Source organism: Pteronotus mesoamericanus, unplaced genomic scaffold (assembly GCF_021234165.1).
Source record: "Pteronotus mesoamericanus isolate MK-2021 breed Mesoamerican mustached bat unplaced genomic scaffold, CSHL_Meso_final contig_90, whole genome shotgun sequence".
In the NCBI taxonomy this organism is placed as follows: domain Eukaryota; kingdom Metazoa; phylum Chordata; class Mammalia; order Chiroptera; family Mormoopidae; genus Pteronotus; species Pteronotus mesoamericanus.
Window position 1 is genome coordinate 43,017,679 of NW_026555277.1, and position 20,675 is coordinate 43,038,353.

General features: G+C 47.8%; 1 protein-coding gene across 2 annotated transcripts in view; it reads left to right on the forward strand.

Annotated features, from left to right (window-relative positions):
* The window catches only part of PLEKHA7 (pleckstrin homology domain containing A7), a 198,102-nt gene that overhangs the window by 122,480 nt on the left and 54,947 nt on the right, over nucleotides 1-20,675 (forward strand). For both annotated transcript variants that reach the window (XM_054586037.1, XM_054586036.1), the window contains exons 5-9: nucleotides 7,876-7,987; nucleotides 8,784-8,888; nucleotides 11,212-11,284; nucleotides 11,761-11,861; nucleotides 18,302-18,462. In XM_054586037.1, the coding sequence (XP_054442012.1) occupies nucleotides 7,876-7,987; nucleotides 8,784-8,888; nucleotides 11,212-11,284; nucleotides 11,761-11,861; nucleotides 18,302-18,462 (552 nt within the window). The remainder of the gene's footprint in view (nucleotides 1-7,875; nucleotides 7,988-8,783; nucleotides 8,889-11,211; nucleotides 11,285-11,760; nucleotides 11,862-18,301; nucleotides 18,463-20,675) is intronic.

The following is a 20,675-nucleotide window of genomic DNA, read 5'->3' on the forward strand; positions in this document are numbered from 1 at the left end:
CAAACACTGTGCTCTGGGCAATAAATTTCAAGAGGGATATTGAGCAGTTGCGATTCCCCTGAGGAGGGGGACCATTATGGTGAGGGGTCTGGAAACCCTGGCCTAGCGTGTGTAGTCTGCAGGAGAGGAGGTGGAGGAGGATGGGCTGTCAGCCTTCATGAGGGGCTGGCAGGGGGGAGTGGGGTACATCTATTGTGTGGCTGCCAAAGGCAGGCATCAGATCAATGAGTGAAACTTAGAGGCAGGCACATTTCAGCTCAGTCCACAATTTTCTAGGAAAGAGATTTTCCGGCATCCTTTATTTCAGGATCTAGAATTTCATCTTAACATTAAATGAAGTAATCTATCTCTTGGAGTAAGAGTGGACTTTCCATTAATAATAATATCATTATCATTTTTCGAGCTAACATGTATAGCCCTTACTGTTTATTACCAGGTACCTTTCTAAGTGCTTTACATATATTAATTTCCAAAACAGTCCTATGAGGAAGATGCCATTATTATCATGGATACTGAAACACAGAGAAGTTAAGGGTCTTCTCAAAAGTCACACAGCTAGTAAGTGACAGAGTTAGGATTTGAATCAGGATAGTCTTGCTCCAGAAGCTGTGCCTCCGACCTCTGCACATACTGCCTGTAGATGGTTTTCAAGAGACCGTCAGCCCCCTTCCTTAGCTGAACTTAGGCGTAATGTGCTGACTAAGTAGCCTACTGCTGCTTAGAGATTTTAATTGTAATTGTAGTTGCAGTAGTGAAATTTGATCTAATAACTGCACGCTTGCTTGGAAGACACGAGGCCTCGTTGGTAGTCTTCAGAAAATGTTCTCAAGCCTTTTTGCAGGGCCTCATTTCCAGTGATTGGATCATTGGGGCTCTTCATTAAGCCTCTTTCCCAATTCTCAGTGATCTTCTTAAATTGGGAGCTTGTGGTTGCCCTTTGTGGCTTACAGGGCCACACACAGGGGCCCTCCTGAAGGGATGAACCTTGGTACAAGGAACCCCAGGCTGCGGTTTTGGTGGTCAGTGCTATGCATAAGAGCATTTTCTCCTCGGTGCCAGTCTGCCCAGGAAGCCGCTGACAGGCGCCTCTGCAGCTCTCGGGGAAGCCCTCCGGAGCCTTGACTGACAGTGGGCTGTGTACACTGATCCCCGGGCTCTGTCAAGCATTAGATGCTGAGGTGGGGCCTAGTTGAGAGAGTACGCGCTCTGGAAGTTCAGAAGCCTGCTCTTGTGCTCAGAGGCCAGCTGCAAGGCATCCAAGATCACCCTGGAGTGTCCTACCAGGGAGAGGACCCTGGCCTGGCCTGCCTCTCCTGGCATCCTAGTATCTTTGGCTTGTTCCTTCCCTTGGAGTCTTGAGCAGCCCCCTGTTTTCTCATCGGACTGATTGGAAAAGAACTACAAGGTGGAATTGCCAGGAATGTTATGAGTGGTGTTTGGAGGATAACTGGTAAAAGGATATTATCTTGCTGAAGGTGAGCATTACCTTCCTTACGTTGGACCTTCCTTACCTTTGGAGGTTCATTTTGCAGGCTTTCAGGCAGGGTGAGTGCCCATTATGGGCCTGGGGGTGGGGCATCTCCTGCTGTGGGAGATGGCTCCCTGCCTTCCCTCCTGCAGTTGTGAATCGGAAGAAGCTGATAGTGAGAGATGAAGGGCACAGGGTGGGGGTGGGGTGCACTACAACTCTGAGCTTGGAGAAGGAACCTGTCCTGTCGCTCCATAGCCGAGCCCTAGGCTGTGGGGCTGACATGTTGCTCTCTGTGGCTGTATAGCCAGCACCTCATCTCTCCACATTGGCAGTCTTGGGCTAGCTTTGCCTGTTGCATTTGGTTGCCATGGCAACATAAAAATTGAGGAAAAATGGAAACACCTGACAAGCAGATCCAGAAACTTGGACTGTTCAGTGTCCCTTCATGGTCTAGGAGGCGGCGCTGGTGACAGTCCCAGGTAGGGGGAGAGGTGGTGATAGTGTCCTTAGTTCATTCAGACACCCGGGTGTTGGCTTGGCCTCTGATGTGGATGTTGTGAAGGGCATCGGCACGGGGTATGCAGTCCTTGCCACCCAGCCACCGAGTCTCCGGCTCTGTCTGCGTGCGGTGAAAATGCTGCAGTGGTCCCTTTGCTGTGTGTGGAAGGGAAGCTGCTGCTTGCAAACAGTCAATTTGTTTTTGTCCTGTGTCTTCCCTTGTCCTCTCCTTTTACCTGCGCACCACCACCCCCCACCCCCATCTGCAATGTGCCCAGATCTCCATTAGAAAAGGCGATTTTCAAATGAGAGAAGTAGCTGCCTGATAAGCCAGGAGGAGCCGATAGGCTAGAAAAGGGCTCCCCAAGGCTCTTGTTAGAATGGCAGCATGTCTGAAACAGCAAAGCAGAAGTGGGAGGAACAGTTGAGGTCAAGGTCTGGGTCTCCCCCAGCACAGACAGAGACATACATGCAGCCTGGACAGCGGAAGAGACTGGCCCAGGATCATTTGGCAAGGTGAGACTCGGGCCAAGTTCAGGGCAGTACTCGGGTTTGGGGGCGGGGGAGGTGAACCCGTGAGGCTCACAGGATTATTTTCATGCCAGGTGAAGGGTGCTGTTTGGGCTGGTTTCCAGCTCCCTGGGTGGGGTGGGGGTGAGGAAATGGAGCTTGTGTTTCAGAGAGGATTGTGGGGGAAGGGGAAAGAACACAGAAAGCCATAGTTGAGTAATGAGGCCATAGTTGCTGAATGAAAACCCGCGTCAGACCGCCTCCCCCAGGGCGTAGGGAGTGCACAGGGAGCGTTGGAGGTCTGTCTGTGTGTGTGTCTTTCTCTGGGGAAGAGGGAGTGTGGAGGTGTCTGCCTGTTCGGGACAAGAACTCTCTTTTATTCTTGCCATTCCTTGTGCGTTGCTTTTCCATACCCCTTAGGTGGTGGGTGTAGCGCCTTAAAAAATTTGCTGGTTGTTTGTGAATGTATCTCCTTTCACAGTAATAATTTTAGCTGAGTTCTCGGTGTAGGATCCTTGAGGACAGAGCATGAGTTTGGGGGCCTATTTTTACAGGAATGAATGGGATATAGGTGTCATCTCGTATGCCTTGTCAGAGATTCCTGATTCCCCATAGCTTTCTAACCTTCTGTCCAGCCCTGAAGACTGTACCAGTCCCCCGGGGAAAGGATGGGAGCCCAGGCCCCCAGCCACAGGGTTACCACACTTCAAAGAAGCCCCAGATAAAGCATCGATAGTGGTGCTGACAGGAAATGATTGTTGTTTTAGAAGTTAATTGTTTGGCATCTTGAGCTTTCTAGAGAGAAATGCCTTGGAAACAAAAATAAGGTTCTACCTTAGATTTAAATTCTGGGGTCTCCACTGGTGACAGCTGCAAACTGCTTTTCATTTAGTGCAGCGCTTCATGGTTTCCTAAGCGCTGTTTCAGTGCGCACAACCGCCTCGTGAGCGGAGAGTGGTTTTCACCCCGCCTTGCAGTGGCGGAAACGGAGACCTGGAGGAGCGATGCGAGCTCTGGAGGAGGCAGTAGGCCGCAGAGCTTTGCGGAGGCCCTGTTACCCGGCCTCATGGTCTTTCCAGCACCCCACCGTCCTCTTGGTTTGGGGTTAGTCTTGGGGCAGAGAAGAGCAAAGGCCTGCCTCTGTCAGACTTTGGAGCTTGCCATGGCATGGGGTCTCTGTGGCAGAGCCCAAGTTTTTGGAGTCCAGCTTCTACTTTGGGCAAGTCGTTAACCTCGCTGAGCCTCAGTTTCCTCATCTATAAAATGGAGACAGACCAAAACAAAGCTGGCTTTGCAGGGTTAAATGAGAGAATGCAGACAAAGTGCCTGGCACATAGTAGGTGCTGAACAAGCATAGCCCAGTCTGTCTGCTTGCTTGGTCTTGTGTATCTGTCCCTGAGGGTTGGTGACACTTGACTTGGTGACCTACCTATTGTGATGACAGTAGGACAGGGAACTGTCTTGCTGTGATTCCACCTCAGTCTGCTCCTATTCATGATATTGACTAAGGCAGTTGAGGGACCCATTAAACAAACCCTCCTAAATTCAGACCCAACAGGAAAAAAAATAGCTTCCGAATTCTAACCTCCCTTTCTTACTGTCTGTCAGTGTTATAGGCATTTGCTCCCAGATATGTAGGAAGCAGAAGTGGCTCCTTTTATAGATGGAGAATTTGAGGGACAGAGAAAGTAAGTTCCTGCCCAGGCTCACCTGACACAACCCTGAGGAAGTTCAGAGTAGCGTGAAGTCATTTCTACTGAGCTGCTCTAGACTGATTTTTTTTTCTGGCCCTAACTTCGTTTGCTTCTTTCAGATGGGAGGCAATTGAGTTAAAACTCAAGCTCACTGTTTCAAGCTACAGCCCACACTCTTCCAGGAAAATACTCAACGTTCATGTGGCCCAAGTCAGGGAAAGAAAAGTCTTTGTTCAGATCATCTCACTGTACTTTGGGAATCCAGATAGCACCGAAACCTGGCAAATATGATTTTAATTTAATAGATTTTATTTGATGGCATGGAGAGTCTGCTGTCCACAGCACGGACAGGGATCTGTGTGACTCACGTGCCTGAGGGCAGGCTGCTGGGAACCTGGCCCATGTCATGGCTGCCCAGCTCAGGGCCACATGCCCTTCTCTGGGGAGGAGGAGGGGGCTCTTGGGGAAAACCTGCCAGGAGTGGACTACAGTCTGAGGAGTTGAGGACAAATCACTGTCTGCCCTACCAGGCTCTAATGTGGGGACGCCGTGAAGCAAATGTTCCGGAAGGCCCACATCCAAGTGAATGCTGATGTCTTCAGTGTTATCTCTTTACACAGGCGCCACTGACATTCCTGTTGCTTAAAACGGGGTGGTAAACAACATTTAGAAGTTTCCATCTGAGCCAGCTTTTCAGCCAGCTGAGAAAATTGTTTTTGAGACTTCTTCTTGTATTCTCATTTTTGGATACTAAATGGTGTCCTAAGCAGGACCCCCCCCACCCCCATTTTTGTGTGACTTGTAATTCTGGATAACTCCTAGTTATTTCCAGAAGTCATATTTTCCCATGGAAGACCTACGAGATCATTACCCAGGTTGAGAAGATTCAGAGGAACATCCTCTGAAGACAGATCTTGCTCCTTGGCTGAGTGGGCAGCCGCATGCACCTTGTTTTATCAGAGAGCCGGGTCAGGGACAACCGGGTAACGGTTGAGTATCTTACTTCCTTTGGGAGCTGTCCCTGCCATTGGGAGCCCTGAAGAAGATATGCTCCTAGTTTGTAGAGACAACATGGTTCTTTCCCTGCGGACAGATTTAGTTTGGACATCAGTCATACTTCCTGACAAGCCAGCTTTCTCTGGGCGTGGTTTAGCAGAGAGGTCTCTAGTCATGAAGAATGGAGAATGGAGTTGTCTTCATGTGCAGCCTCTCCCCGCCTTGCCGGCCACACACTGTCCCTCACTGACGTTCAGTGTTGGGGCCACCCTCAGTCCTTCTCCAGCTGAAATATGTTCACAGCTGGCTCCCTAGGTGGCGGTTGTACCCCTTTTCCTCATTCACCCAAGGCTGCAGGATGGGCATCTTTTTCCTGTGCTGCTGGCCTGGGAGCTCCGGAGCCAGCCAGCATTTCAGGAGCTAGTGTGGGGAGGAGACAGGGTGTGAGAATGCAGGGGGATGATTAAAATCAGAGGTCAAGGTTGTAAGGTGGCCAAAATGGTGAAAGTGGCCACCTGCCCTGGATCAGCTGGGCCAGTCCCAGATCCAGGTCCCTTCTGCTTTGTCCCACAGAGGAGGCAATGGCACATTTAATTGAGGGAATCTGACATAGTCATTTGAAATGATGTAGATGAGTTTAAAAGGATGGAGAAAATGTTTATAACAGGTTTTTAAAAATCAAGATGCAAAACCATAAACACAGTTATATAAAAACAAAAAGGCACCCCCCCCCGCCAAAAAAAAAATAGGCATGTAAAAAAGAATGAAAGTAAATATACTAACTGTGAAAAATGATTTTCCTTTGAGTAGTGGGACTATGGTGATTTTTTTTCTTTCAGCCTTTTTTTCTTGTATTTCTCAAATATTCTATATAAGCTTTTTGTAAGTCTTAAATAGGAGTAAATTAAACTTGATAAAATCTCACACAGACCTTTTTTATTGTTGGACTTTGGGTCCTGAATTTTAGCTTAGAGATACAGCTGCTGTAACTAACTGAGGTGACCTGCGAGTTCTTCTTCCTTATCTCATGCCTCGGAAATCTGAAAAGTCAGGCAAGACCAGGTTCCAGGAAGGCCTTGGAGACATAGTTCTTCCTGGAGGCAGGGCCTGGACAAGGCGGCCTCTCAGAGCCCCTTCCCACCCGCAGTGGGCGATGCTCTCAGCGGCACACAGCTTCTGCCAACCCTTAGCCGAGTGTGGTGACATTCTCTGAGTGGGGAGCAGTAACAAAAGTCTGGCTGGGATGGAGCCCGGGGGCGGGGAATCTAGAGTGCCTGCCTGAGCTGATAAGGAGCCAGTGGTTCTCCTGCCTGAAGGGACTTGCACCTCCAGCTGCCAAGCATCCAGCAGGACCCAGCCCCTGGGAAAGCTGGTGCCCACTGCAGGGGTCCTTCTGTGAAGAACTGCTTAATGGCGCAGGGTGTTGGGGCTCTGGCTTGAGGTGCGGGAAGGATCCCTTATGTTTTGCGCAGCGGTGGTTTTTCAAGGAGGCAGCATATTTTATGTCCAAGGCGGGAACTGGAATTTTCCCTCGAAGCACCTTTGTAAAAGTGAGGCTGCAGAAAGACCGCCAGGGTGCTTCGTCCTCTGCTGTGTCCTGCCTGGATCCTCCTCCTCCGTGTCCGCAGGGTCCTGGCTCAGGCCTCCAGGTCAGATTTTCTCCACTCCTCAGGCAGAGAGCCTCAGTTTACTGTACCTGCCAGATCCTGTGGCCTGTCAGCAGCAGGCAAAACCCAGCCACTGGGACTTCCTCTGTGAGGAAGGCTCACTGATCCTGGAGTCAGCAGCATCTGGGAACCGGCCCCAAGCTGCTCAAGGGCAGTGTTGAATTTGTGTGGAGGCATTGCCACCACGCTGCTTCGGAAAACTCTGACAAATACAGGGGTTCTGTGGAGGCAGGTGAGAAACGTTCTTTACAGTGTCTCTTGAGTGCCGGACTGAGATGTGTCCAAAGTGCTGGCCCTCCCAGGGCAAGTGGAGCTTCTTGGGGGGCAGCATGACACCACTGGATGCTGATGGGGATGCGGCCCGGGGATCCTCACTGGGGACCCAGGCGGGCTTTGTTTGTTCCTGGTCTCCAGGCATGGCACAAAGGGTTAATATCTCCGATGGCTCTATTTTGGGGCAAAGGGGATGTTCCCAGAATAGGACTCTTTGTTGAGTGGTTTATTTTGGGAGGCAAGCCCTACTGGTGTTTATGTAAGTGATTCTCTGTGTGTATCTGGGGGTGTGGATGTGTGCACAAGTGATTTCTTGTTACTAATTATAAACAGCTTCTTTTGGGAGCCAGGAATATGGAAGGGGGGGTGTGTATGTGGGTGTGTGTAAGGGGTATGGATTGCTCGTGCTGTGAAGAGTGGTGTGTGTGTGTGCGTGTGTGCCATCTGATGGGGCAGTAGCCACAGACATGCGAGGAACAGTGAATGTGGGGACCTTGGGACAGCAGGCAGGGATCACTGCCTCGACCCTGCTGTGGGGTGTCAGCTGCGGAGACGTGCCCGTCTGTCATCCCCTTGGTTCCTTGAAGCACATGGGTTGCTCGGGCATTGTGGCCCTCAGGCTGTAATCTGGGGTCAGGCGGTTTCCAAGAGCCCGGTCCTAGGTTGTCTAAGGCCCATCAACCAGTTCTGACCAGGAACAAATCACAGATTCCGCTTCCTGCTGCAGTCTGACGCTTATTCATTAGCTTCTCCTGTCTCCCCACAGGCCAAATCCACATATGTTGAAGCAAGAGAGAAACCAAAGACCGTCCAGCATGGTCAGCGAAACGTCCACCACTGGGACCACATCCACCGTGGAGGCCAGGCCTGGCCCCAGGGTGAGCTCCTGGCCGCTCGTCCCTTCTGTGCCTTCTTTTGTATATGCCAAACCCCTTGGTCATCAGAAGCTATTTGACCTTCACCCTAGTTTTATGAAGGAGACATGTGAGAAGTATTCTCCCCACAGTGACAGGTCAGGAAACTGAATTCAGGTGGGGGGTGTGTCACTTGTCCAAGAAAACAGGTGACTGCTGACAGAACCAGGACTGGCATCGAGGTCCTTGGATGCATTCTTCATTTTCCAGCATGCCTTGGAAGGGTGACGTGTGTGTGAGAGACACCCTGGAGAAATTTGTGACAGGCGGGCCCAAGGAAGGGTGCTCTAGAAAGGGGCCCAGAGGTTTCTGTGCCCAAGATGTGGGAGCACAGACTGGGGAGCAGGGAAAGGAACCAGCATGGCGGGGAGAGGATGCTGAGGACCGAGCCCAGCCAGGAGGGATAAATATCTGGTAATTAGCAAGGTCTGTGGCCACAAAGTAGCTTTGTTCCAGAAAGCCTGGCTTAGGACATACTGGGACCAACAGCTGCTGGTGAAAGTTGATTGAAATATCCCTTTAAATTTTTTTCCTCTGTGGCCCAGATGGGAAGCCTGCCAGGTCTTAGACTCCCCCTTTTAATTAGAATGCCGTGGCCATGTGCACGCCTGTTCCATGTCTCTTGCCTGTTCTTTTGATCAAAGGGCACGGCCAGGTAGAATAAGGCAGATGGAGCCTGCGGCCCACCCATCATACAAGTGCTTTTTTGTGCCTCCCTAAATCCTCCCTGCTGCTAGAGTTCAGCTCTGCTTTTTCCTAGATCATAAAGTCCAGCAATAAAGTCCACAGCTTTGGGAAGAGGGACCAGGCCATTCGGAGGAACCCCAATGTTCCGGTGGTGGTGAGGGGCTGGCTGCACAAGCAGGTGAGGAGGCCGGGGAGGGAGGGCGGGCAGGCGGAGGTTGCTCTTGCTGACTTTTTTCCTTAACCTGGCCCCCTGGGAGCTGGGGACAAGCTCGTAAGTGTTCTGTTGCTGAATTTTCCAGAAGCAGGTAGACTTTGCCCACCGTGCATAGCAATTTGCTGTTCATTTTTATGGGTGGACTCTCCACTCAATTGTTACAACTTCCTTCCCCAAACTTGCGTGGCCACTTTGGCCCCTGGGGACGTTGCTGCTCGGGGACTCAGGCACTCGTTGGCGGTGGGGGGGCAACATGAGTCCAGCCTCACTGCCAGCACTTGCCTTCCTGATGTTAGTCTTTGTTATCATTTGGCCAAAAATATCCCATTTTTTCCTCTTCCCCAGTCTAGCACATGTATTGAGCTCCCTAGCACCTCAGGTTCCAAATCTGCCGAACTCAGCCACTGTCTCCACACCCTTTACCTTTTTTTCCCCCTAATCTGCTTTTCTGGATCTTGGCGATGATACCACTGTTTTCCCAGGTGCTCAGGTTAGAAACCTTAGCGCCACACCCAGCTCCTCCTCCTCCCACAGCCATCAGCTCTGAGTCCCCTGAGGTCATCCTTCATCTCTGTCCTCACCGGCCACTTGTTCTTGCTCTAGTCCTCTGGCCACGGACAGGCTGTGAGCATCCAGGGTCAGAGACCATGGCCCTCATGTCTCCTTCCTTCTCTCCTCGCTGCCCATCTGTTCGTTCACCAGCTGCCTGCCCTGTTCTGAGTGCTCTTAGCAAATATAAGGAGATGAATGCCGTGTAGTTCCTACCCTTGAGGAACTGATGGTCTGCAGAGATGACAGACCCATCTCTCACATGTCCTGTCTTCACCCCGCACAGTCTCTCACATATTGGATCTGAAAAAAACACAAATCAAACTCCAAAAGCAGTGATGTAAATTTGTACTAAATGACTTATGGGAAGACAGAGGAGGGCATTACACTGCACCCTACACAGAAGCAATCCCTGAAAGTCCCCTAGAAGTCCCTCCCCCCAGTTCTGTTCCCCATGGCAACGCCCGCAGCCCTCCAGCCTCTGTCTGTCTCTGCTCTGGCTCCACCCTCTCATGATGCCCCTCCCCTCACAGTTCTGTTCTCGCTCTGCCCGCCTCCTTTCTCTCCCGAGTAGTTTAACCCTCGGTCTTTTCCATTTGCATCTTTTTGTGCCCATTAAGCAAAAGGATGCCCCTTTGCAAGGTGAAGGGAAAGGAAGGAATTGTAGATAACCCCCACCCCCTAGCCCAGGCCCCTTGGCTGTGCCCCAGCTGTAACAGAGGTCTGTGTGGAGCGCTGGGAACATACAGCAGAGAGAATGTAGCCGTGCTTGGGGGAGTCCCGAAAGGCTTCCCAGAGGAGGTGATGTTTGAACCTGGTATGAAAGGATGGAGAGACGTTTTCCCAACATGCTACTATCATGCACTTAGAAATGATATGGTTAACGCAGATGAGAAAACCAAGAAATGTATGAACTCAGCAAATTAAATTTGTTTTTAGCACTTTGGTAAAGTGGAGAATGAACAAACTTCATGTTGTTGTTAGGTTTAGAAACGGTTTGATTTTTTCCTTTTAAGTGTAAGCCTGTCAAAAACTTACAAAAGGAAGACAACTTTAACAGCTAAGTTGGCTCTGGGATTTTCCTAGGTTCGGGAGAAAACTGACCTTAAAACGTTACTGTTTTTCTATTGTGACCATGTCTTTTTAAAAATGTTCACCATCACCTAAGATGTTTTTAATAAATATAACTATTTACATTTTAGAAAAGAGAAATTCTTATTATGACACAATTTGATAGCAAGAAAATCAAAGTTGCTTTATATTGAATGGAAGGAAAACACAGTCTTCTATGGTAAAAAGAAAATCAGTCTCTTATGGTACAGAACTGAATCAAATGAGAATGTTGCCTCATTGATTAATTAGCTAACTTAAACTCATTATTTCTTACTATGAAACTCAGTTTTCTAATCAGCACAAGTGAAGGCATTTTACAGCACAACATTTGATTAAACAAAAGTTTCTTAAAAGCTGATTTCATACTTAAAGAACTGTAACTTGTGAATCCATATGTTCCTTTCTAAATGAAGGGCGCTTATAATACATTAATCTATTTCCAGGGGAAAAAATACCTCCTGGGGATCAACTATCATTGAATTGAAATTTTAATTTCCTAGTGAAAGAATGTCTATGCAATAAAAATTCATTATTTTACTGAGAGAGTGAACATGGGCGAGTCAAGATTGGGGAGGGGGAGCAGTGTGCTCAGACGTTGCCCTGATCAGCTTTCTTTGCTTTGCAGGACAGTTCTGGGATGAGGCTGTGGAAAAGGAGGTGGTTTGTGCTTGCTGATTATTGCTTGTTTTACTATAAAGGTGAGCGGGGGCTCGAGCCACAAGGGCTCTTTGTGCTGTGTGGGGGGTGCAGGTAGTGAGGTATGCAAAGGTTGGTCTTCTCAGATTCAGTGATTGAGCTAATTAATAACCTATGGACCTGCCAAAGTGTTCACTTTTACATATACGGGTGGTTGTGACATTTTTACAAGCCCCGGCACTGGACGTGCCATTTACTGAGTTAAACAGGATCTGGTTTGCTGCGTTTCAGGAGTTAGCAGGTTGAGTTGAGCGTGTTTACACGTCGGTTTCAGCCCTTGGGGAGAGCTCTGGCCCTGTCTGATTCACCTGTGTAGCTCCAGCATTGGCACAAGGGTCCCCAGGGAACAGCTGAATGGACCATCAGTGAATGCAGTCGTTCTGGGGAGAGATAAGGAGCCCTGAACTAGGACAGTGGGATGGACCAGCCCAAGGAAGGTGCCACAGAGGGTTATTCTGATGTGTTTTTCCATTCAAAGACAGCCGAGAAGAAGTGGTTCTCGGGAGCATCCCTCTGCCCAGCTACGTGATATCGCCTGTGGGCCCTGAGGACCGCATAAGTCGCAAGTATTCCTTTAAGGTACTGCCCCCCTCCTCTAGGGCCCAAATTGCACCCTGTGGAACTGTGTTCCAAAAAAAAAAAAAAAAACTTAATAAAAGCAGTTCTTTTTGTGGGGAGGGAGAAGAAGTTAAGCTAGACAGTTTCAGACTCATATTAACAAAGTTATAAATTCTTTACACAAGAGTAATATCACAAGTACTTTCACTTGTATCTGAGCAGCAATTAGAATCAAATTTGGTTTATTTTCTGGATCATTGAAGATTCCTAGGGAAATCCCTTTACCAATAAAATCCCCTTTCTATTTCCTTTGTCCCCATGCCATTTGGCGTGAGTGGGGCCTTGATAACTGATGGCCAGCCTTTGACAGCCTCTGGCATTTTCACAGTCAGGTGTGGAGGCTCCAGGAAGGTGTTGGTCAGGCCCTCAAACTGGAGAAATCTTTTTTTTTTTTTTTTTTTTTAAACATCTTATTTATTTATTTTTAGACAGGGGAAGGGAGGAAGAAAGAGAGGGAGAGAAACATCGATGTGTGGTTACCTCTTGCATGCCCCCTACTGGGGACTTGGCCGGCAACCCAGGCATGTGCCCTGACTGGGAATCAAACCAGTGACCCTTTGGGTCACAGGCCGGTGCTCAATCCACTGAGTCACACCAGCCAGAGTGAAACTCTTGGAATCTTGAGGCCATCTCCTTCAGTGGCCTCCACAATTCCTTCCCTGCTGATATTTCTTGGACTCCTAGGGATGGTGGGGGTGGGGCAGGTTGAAGGTCCACACGATTGACAGTTGGAGTGGAAGTCTCACTGAAGCAAGTGGCTATTGGTGCCAGTAGCCATGGGCAGACACCTCTCATGCAGCTCAGGATACGAGGCAGTGATGTGCGTTTCAAGCTGGGGTGAGGGCTCCTGCCTGCACTACTTACGTAGCATGGTGATTTACATGTTGGGGATACAAGATGAGTACTAGGTGGTAGGTATTAAAGCAGAGTTTGAACAGAAGTCAAGTTTTCCAGGCACAGATAATTAAAGGGCCATAGAAAAGCACACAGCAAGACACCTTCCCCTCTCTGGAAGGGTTAAAGGAAAGTGTTGGTATTCAGTACCCACAGCATCATTGGCAAGTGATGGCCCACATCAGCGCCTTGATCTCGACTCCATTGCTGGGGGGGCGGGGGGTTGTCAGAAAGTCAAGTCTCATTTTCCTCTACCTCTCCTTCCTGAGCTGAAGCTTCAGCTTTTTTCACCGACAGATGGAAGCTGTCTTTCTTTTTCCTCAGACTGTCCCTCTCCCCAGTGACTCCAGGATAGCAGTAGGTTGAACATTCTTGGATCTTTTCCCACTTCATGTTGCATGATATAGTATTGTCTTATATCTGCAAAACCTTTTATGATTTGAGAAATACTTTTATCCATGTTAGCCGATTTAATGCTTGTGGGGAGCCTGTGAGGTCAGTATTATTAGCTTCATTTTAGAGATTATGGACACAAGGATCAGAGTACTAAAGAAACTTGCCCAAAGTCACAAAGCTGGAAAATGATGGAAACCAAGCTCAAACCGGAGCTATATCTTCTTTAAATTGAGTTACTGGGACAGAAGCCAATTTCTTTCTCTTTTATGCTTTTCTTCCACATTTTATTTTGGTCACCTCCTGCACACATACACTGTCGGAGGTGGGAGGTGGTTTGAATTTATGTTCATTGTTATCATTTTATTTAATGGTTCAGGAACCTCTCCTGCTTCTTGCTGGCTTTGAAAACATTTTGTTCAATGGGTTTCAGACTAGTCTTTTGCTGCCTGAAAGTCTTCCCTCAGAAAACCTTCCTTTCTAGAGTCGAGTGTTGCTGTTGGGCCAACAATCAGGGTAATGATGTTGTATGTGATTATTTTGGGACAGCATCTGGAATATTCTCAAAGTAACTAATCATATATATTTCATGTTAACACTTCATTGAGAGTTGTGAAAATAGATTCTAGGAAAACATCTCTTATGTGTCATAGATTCTTTAAATTTTTTTTCCTTAGACTTACACTAAGAGTGCTGATTCTTTTGTCTGCAAGACAGAAGACGTGCATGTGCTTGGGGGGGACCTTTAGGGGAGACCCTTAGGGTCTCAGAGTGGAGAAAAGCCACGCAGACAGCTCTGGTGGAAGTCAGCTGGCTCTCCAGAAAGGGCTGCGGTTTTCTGCGAATGACAGGGTGCCCTTTCCCTTTGGGTTGTAGTGTCGTCCCTTCAGGGGCAGGGAGCGGCCCCCCTGGGCAGGTCGGGATCCGTGTTCTCGGGGATACTGAGGAACGCACAGTGCTCTGTGTCCTGGGCCTTAGGCCTGTTTCTAATTCAGTTCTTCTCTGTTTCCAGAGCTGAAATTATCTGACCGTTGCTAGGATGCCTTGCTTGAGATCATTCAGTGTTACCTGTAGCGGTAGATGTAGGCACAGCCTGGAAGGTTCTATGGTCCTCTTTCTGGTCTTTTTTTTTTCCAACTGTGCCTGCAGCCTGGCAGCCCCTATGCATGAGCAGGGAGGCTGAGGGCTAGGTGCACCCTGAGCACAGCCAGGTCTGCAGGATGAGCCAAGCTGGGCTCTCTGAGATGTTCTGCCTGGCTCTGCTGGCTGTGCTGGCTCAGCTGGGCGTAGCCCCCGGCCCCCGCCCCCACCCCCAAGATCTCCTATCGGATGCACAGCCACCCTCCGCCTGTTGGTCACCTCTAAGCAAGCTCGGCCTTTCGGATCCAGGACCTGGAGCAGAAAACACCCACTCAGTCAAAGAGTCCACAGATCTTCAGTGGGGAAAATGCCTTACTGCCTCTCTCTGAGCCAGTCTCCCTCCGTAAAGATCAAGTGGTTCAGACCTGAGCCTGCAAGACCGCCTAGTGTCAGGGGATAAATCATATCTTTCCTATTTTTAACCTATAATGTTTCCTTTGGCTGAGAAAGCAGGCCTGACCAGATGTTAGCAGCACCTGTACCTTGGTCACTAATAGAAACCAGGGGTATCCTCTCATCACATTATAATTGTTGTAAATATCTTGAAATATCACTTATGAGCATCCTCACTTTGAATTACAATAATTATTACTATATTTGTCTCATAATGTATTATTATTTTTTTTTAAATCTTATCTCTTAGAGTGGAAGGGAGGGGAAAAAGGGAGAGAAACACCAGTGTACGAGAGATACATCAATTGGTTGCTTCTCACATGCCTCCAACTGAGGAACCTGGCCCACAACCCAGGCATGTGTCCTGACTGGGAATCAAACCTGGGACCTTTTGGTTCTCAGGCCGTCACTCAATCCACTGAGCCATGCCAGCCAGGGCCTTATAATGCATTATTAAAGAAGCACCTATATCACTATATCGAAATATTTTGATAAATATTTCAATATATTTATTTTATGTGTCCACTTAAAAACATTCTGAGAAGTGTTCATAGGAATCACCAAACTGTTGAAAGTGCTCATGCCCCCATCGCTGCCCTTGCCCAGCTCTAACCTTTCTTCCATATTGCAGCCGCAGGAGTTTTTCCAAACGAAATCTGAACACATAATCCCCCCCCCCCCCCCAACCATTTAATCACTTCTCATTGCTCTTATAAATGAGATGAAACCCTGGTGTGACCACAGGGCCCCAGGGCTCCGGCCCTGCCCACTGCAGTGGCCTCCTGTCATCTTGCTTCTCCGTGCCGGTCATGCTGGCCTCGCCCTTGCAATGTACTGTACTCCTGTCCGTCTCGGGATGGCACACATCCCCCTATGCTGCTCCTACTGAAATATGTGCTTATAATGTAGAAGGCAGCTTAATGTCACTTCCTTAGGTAGACCCTTCTCCCAGTCTGGCCAGGTTTCCCGTTACCTTTTCTCACAGCATCCTGAGCCTCTTGATGGCACTTCAGTGATAGTTACTTGTCCGCGACCTTTCTCTTCTTGGCTGTACACGGTTTTGGCCTTATTTAAGGTTGTTTCTTCAACTTCTAGTGTAGCTCAATAATTGAGAAATTCTTGTTGAATGACTAAGTTAGAGAATGAATTAGTCCCTTAATCACGGGCTCTGGCCTTCGGCGTACTCTTGTGTTTCCCGACCTGGGTCTGCCTGTGCTGTGGCTGACGCTGAGGCCTTGAGGGGGGAGCATTCCGCTCGCTTCGCTAGTGTTTTTCTATCAAGACCTGAGTCATTAGAACCAGGGGAGCAGTCATATCCTTGAGGCATTATATTTGTCCCATAAAATCTTCTTTGCTTTCATCCTCATTTCCTTTAACTCATGGCCTGCTTTCTATTCAGTTATGCACAGCTGCCTAGCAGGATTGGAAAGCAAAGAGCAGAGGGGAAAAGAGCACCTTCGAGATGTGACTTCATTTCATCTTGGCTCTGGCATCTTCCTCAGGCCCAGGGCACTTTGGACTTGGGTCTCTTGGTCCGATGGAAGGGGAACTCCCTGCACTTCTTGGCTTCATAGCTAATACATCTCATCTGCCCAGACACAGACAGAATGTAGTTGGGAACCTGTTCTTCAGACTCAAGAGCAGTTTGATTAGTGACTGAGATTATGTTTGTGATCATGTGTAACTCCTTTGTAATGATGGATCTAACTCCCAAGGCCCATTTACAGACACATACAAATCTCTCATGTTTGAAGTGTGTCCCCAGTTGATTTCCTGAGTAGGGCTGGCTCGGTGAACTCATGTACAGCTGGGACCTGCTCACTGATGCCCTTGAGGGTTCCCTTTGTCTGTGGGTGGCCTTGTGTCTGGTGGGGCGAGTGCCTGGGAAGAAAGTTTTGGAGAGGATGTCAGAGATCTTATGGGGTCATTGTCCAGGGGAACTTTTCCAAGAACTTCTGTTGATTCACAGTAAGATACGCACAGGTGTCTTCTCATTCTGTTCTTATTGCCACATCTTCACTTTGCTAAAACAAGAGGAACCCTTCTTGGGACAGTAGATGTCCCTTATATGTGCAAAAAGGCAATCAGGTTTGCTTTGGTCACTGTAGGGACCTTTTGCTGTAGGTCAAGTTTGTCTGTGCTCCCTTGGTTCTGGGAGGGATGAACCCAGACACTGTCCGAAACAGGCGCATATTTACTGTTCATTTTGGACCTAGATGTTAGTGCGGGGGGAAGTAAATGCCAACAGTTTTTCTGAGAGATTTCATTTTTGACCACTGATGATTCTAGAAGCATGTCATTTTCCAGCTTCTAATTTTGTTTTCTTTGACTGGTCCTTGCAGGGGGTCTGCCTTTCATTCTGGATCCAGATAATCATACGAAGGATATGTGTAATCATACACATTTCTTTATAGGACTTAGGACCCTTGTGCAGAGTCAGACAGACCTAGGTGTAAATCCTGGCTCCAGCTCTTTATTGGTTCAATGAATACTTATTTAGCACCTACAATATGCCAGGCATTGTTCCTAGGGATACAGTAGTGAACAAAATAGACAAAGTCCCTTCTCTGATGGCACTTATATTCTAAAATATATAGTGTAAAATATATCATGGCAGATACTGCTAAATGCTGTGAATAATCTGTTACTAGATGTGGGAATCTGGGAAAGTTACTTAACATCTCAGATCTTCACTTGCCACATCTGTAAGACAGAGATTCTGTCCCTGCCTCTCAAAACTGTTGGGATTAAAATGAGATTGGACTCATGGAAGTACCCCAGAGACACATAATAATCTTTCAGTAAGTCCCCCTGCCGCCCCCTACATTTTTAACACCATCTTCCTGTGTAGATTTGGTAAGGCTCTTCCATGCAAATTTAAAGGGCAGGCCCCTGCTTACAGAGCACAAGAGAAAACACTGGTTTTGCCTCTTGTTTGGAAACTGTCCCCAGGGCTTTTCAGTGGCCTTCCCGGGGCCTCTCCCCAGGCTCTTTGCAAGGATACATGTGTAAGCACCTTGAGGCTCCCCAGCGCATAGTAGGTGCACAAGGATTTTCAGTCAGATGTTAGCTCTGTCAAACTTGGCAGTGCCTCTTTGGAGAGACAGGACAGCAGCTTCTTTGATGGGCACACAGCACATTTCATACCCGAGCCTTGAGGCACAGTGAACATCTGCACCACGCTGCCTGCTGTGGCAGCTGATTTTTGACTCATTTCCAGTAATCGTGTGCTTTAGAGGAACCAAAACAGGGATTCCCCGGAGCTTGCTTGAAGGGTTTATTTCAAGTCTCTTTCTCACGTTAGCCTTGGGTACATGCCTTTCCCTCGGCATGAGTAAGAGAAGTCAGAAACAGGTATACACATGCAGCAGAGCTTTCCTGTGGGTGACAGACAGCTGTCACTGGGCCTGGCTGCCCTGAGGAAGGGGAATCCAGCTGTGGCATTTTCCAGCTGTGGACACAGGCTGGGTGGTGTGTTGAACTTCTACTCTGGAGGCAGGGAGAACTATCTCATTGTTTTTGCTCCTGGAAGTGAATATGTGCTGACTTCTCTGTTTCGGGTTTCCATCTCAATCTTATAGGCCGTGCACGCGGGGATGCGAGCGCTCATCTATAATAGTTCTGCTGAGCAGTCGGGCATGAGGACCTACTACTTCAGTGCTGACACCCTGGAGGACATGAATGCTTGGATCCGGGCCATGAACCAGGCTGCACAGGTGCTGTCTCGGTCGTCACTGAAGAGGTCAGTCCTGATGGAGGGTTCCTGCCAGACTGCTTCTAACACTAAGTTGGGGACCCAAATAAGAACTCTTTGAGTGCCCCTCATTTTACCCTTCATTCACTTGCATTAAGCCTTGCCCTCTCTGAAGTCCTTTTTGACAATGAATTCTTCCTGGAGGAGAACATAGCACATACTGCCTGTCACCACTGGAAGGTCCCCTGGAACGTCCTCTAGTCCAACTGTCTCCATTAAAAAGAGAACACAAAGGCCTGGGAGGGTGTCATGACTGCCTGGGATGCACAGCCTTGGAACCTGGTGTGTGTTTGTTCTTTTCTTATGTGTGGGCGAAGGCACAACCTCAGGGCGCCAGTTTGGGGAGGAGGTGGAGGGCAAGAAAGATCTTGCAAACTGAAAGTGTGTCGCACACCGCCCACGCTGCTGCTGGTGGCTGACTGGGGGGCCACCTCCAAGCTGCCCCTTCCCTCCAGGAGGCAAACCAGGGGTACAGTCTGGGATCTTGAAATTCCCGAGTCTGTTGGCTGCTGTTGATTTCCTGAGAGAAAAGGCAAAGGACTGGAAGAGTCAGGGGTGCCCTTAGCCAGTCCTCATGTGACACAGGCTCCCTTCTTCACTATCCGGACACCTTGCTCCACTTTGAGGCCTCTTTGACAGGGGTCTTCTTTTAGTGAGGCCTCAGAACAACAGGGACTGCAAATGGATTTCACAGGGTGTGTTTTGGCTTGTCAACTTTTTTCAATTCATGTGCATGCGAATTTTGGTATTAGTGGTATTTTCTGGCAGCATGTTCTTTCTTTCGGCGAACAGGCCTTTGGTCTAGACGCTGACCTCCTTCCAGAGGCCAGGTCAGGGTCAGGCCCTCCCCTTGGAGCTTCTGCAATGCTGCAGTCGAGCATTTGTCATGCTGGAGTTTTGTGTTTTTTAAATTTCCCTTCTACTTTTCAGTATCCTAGGCTTCAGGCAGAGATCGTCTAGATATCTTGCTTGACTGACACTTAGTAGCTCCCAAGTGTCTGCCAAATGAGTGAGAAATTGAGAAAATGAGTGAGTGTGTTGGACAGGACCAAAGAATGCCCTGGAAGTTTCCATGTGGGTCCTGAATCAGTAACTCTTAACTACAGTCAAGTTTGACTGTACCTTCTAGCACTGCCATGAAGCCTGAATTTTTCCATTGTGTCCATGATGATGATAATAGGAAGCTCTGCCATTAGCCTGTGGGTACTCTGTTCATAGTGCTGTCGGCATTTCCTTGGTCATCCCAGGAGAAGGGTGACACATTTTAGACTTGACACATCTTACTCCTACTACACATGCTGGTCCCTAATTCTCTCTCTGTCCTATTTTTTGCTTTATATATATTTGGTAAATATATATAAATGAAGACCTCTTATTATTTAAAAAATACAAAAAGGTAAAGCCAAAGAGAACCTTAATCTCCTTCCCAAGATCATCTCTGTTGCCAGGTTAATAGGTATCCTATTATACTAAACTATTATATATATGTGTATATTATACATATACATATATATACACACACACACATATATATATGCGCGCGTGTATATGTGCACTTAGAGAAATATATAGGTTTCTTTTTTGCTTTCTTTAAAGTATGCATGATCACATCTTTTTTTATTGTTCAGTTACAGTTGTCCCCATTTTCCCCCCATTACTCTCCCCTGCCCTACCCTCTCCATGCACGATCACTTCCTGATAATCATTCTATATCAGTGTATATGGATTGACTTTATTTTTGACTATCGTATGGTATTTCCTGGTACCGTAATGTATTTAAGCACTTGATAAACTTGGGATAGTTTTTCTTTCATCTTTTACTGTTATAAATAGTCCTGTAATGAAAAACTTCCTACAAGCCTCTGCGTGTGTGAGTCTTTCAGATTGTTGGATCAAAAATACAGCGTATTTTATTTTTTAATTTTAAAAATTATTTTAATAGCTTTTTATTATGTTTTTCCATTACCATCTATCCCCATTATACTCTTCTACCTCGACCCTCCCCCTCCCCCAACAATACAGTGTATTTTAAATTCCAATCAGTATAACCAAATTGCCATTTAAAGAAAGCTGTTATATTTCACTAATGAGAGTGCTTATTTCCCTGTGTCTTTGCCAGTATTCGATATTACCAGTTTTTAGCATTTTTGCTAAGCTGCATAGATAAATAGTATCTGGTTATTTTAATGTGTATTTCCAGG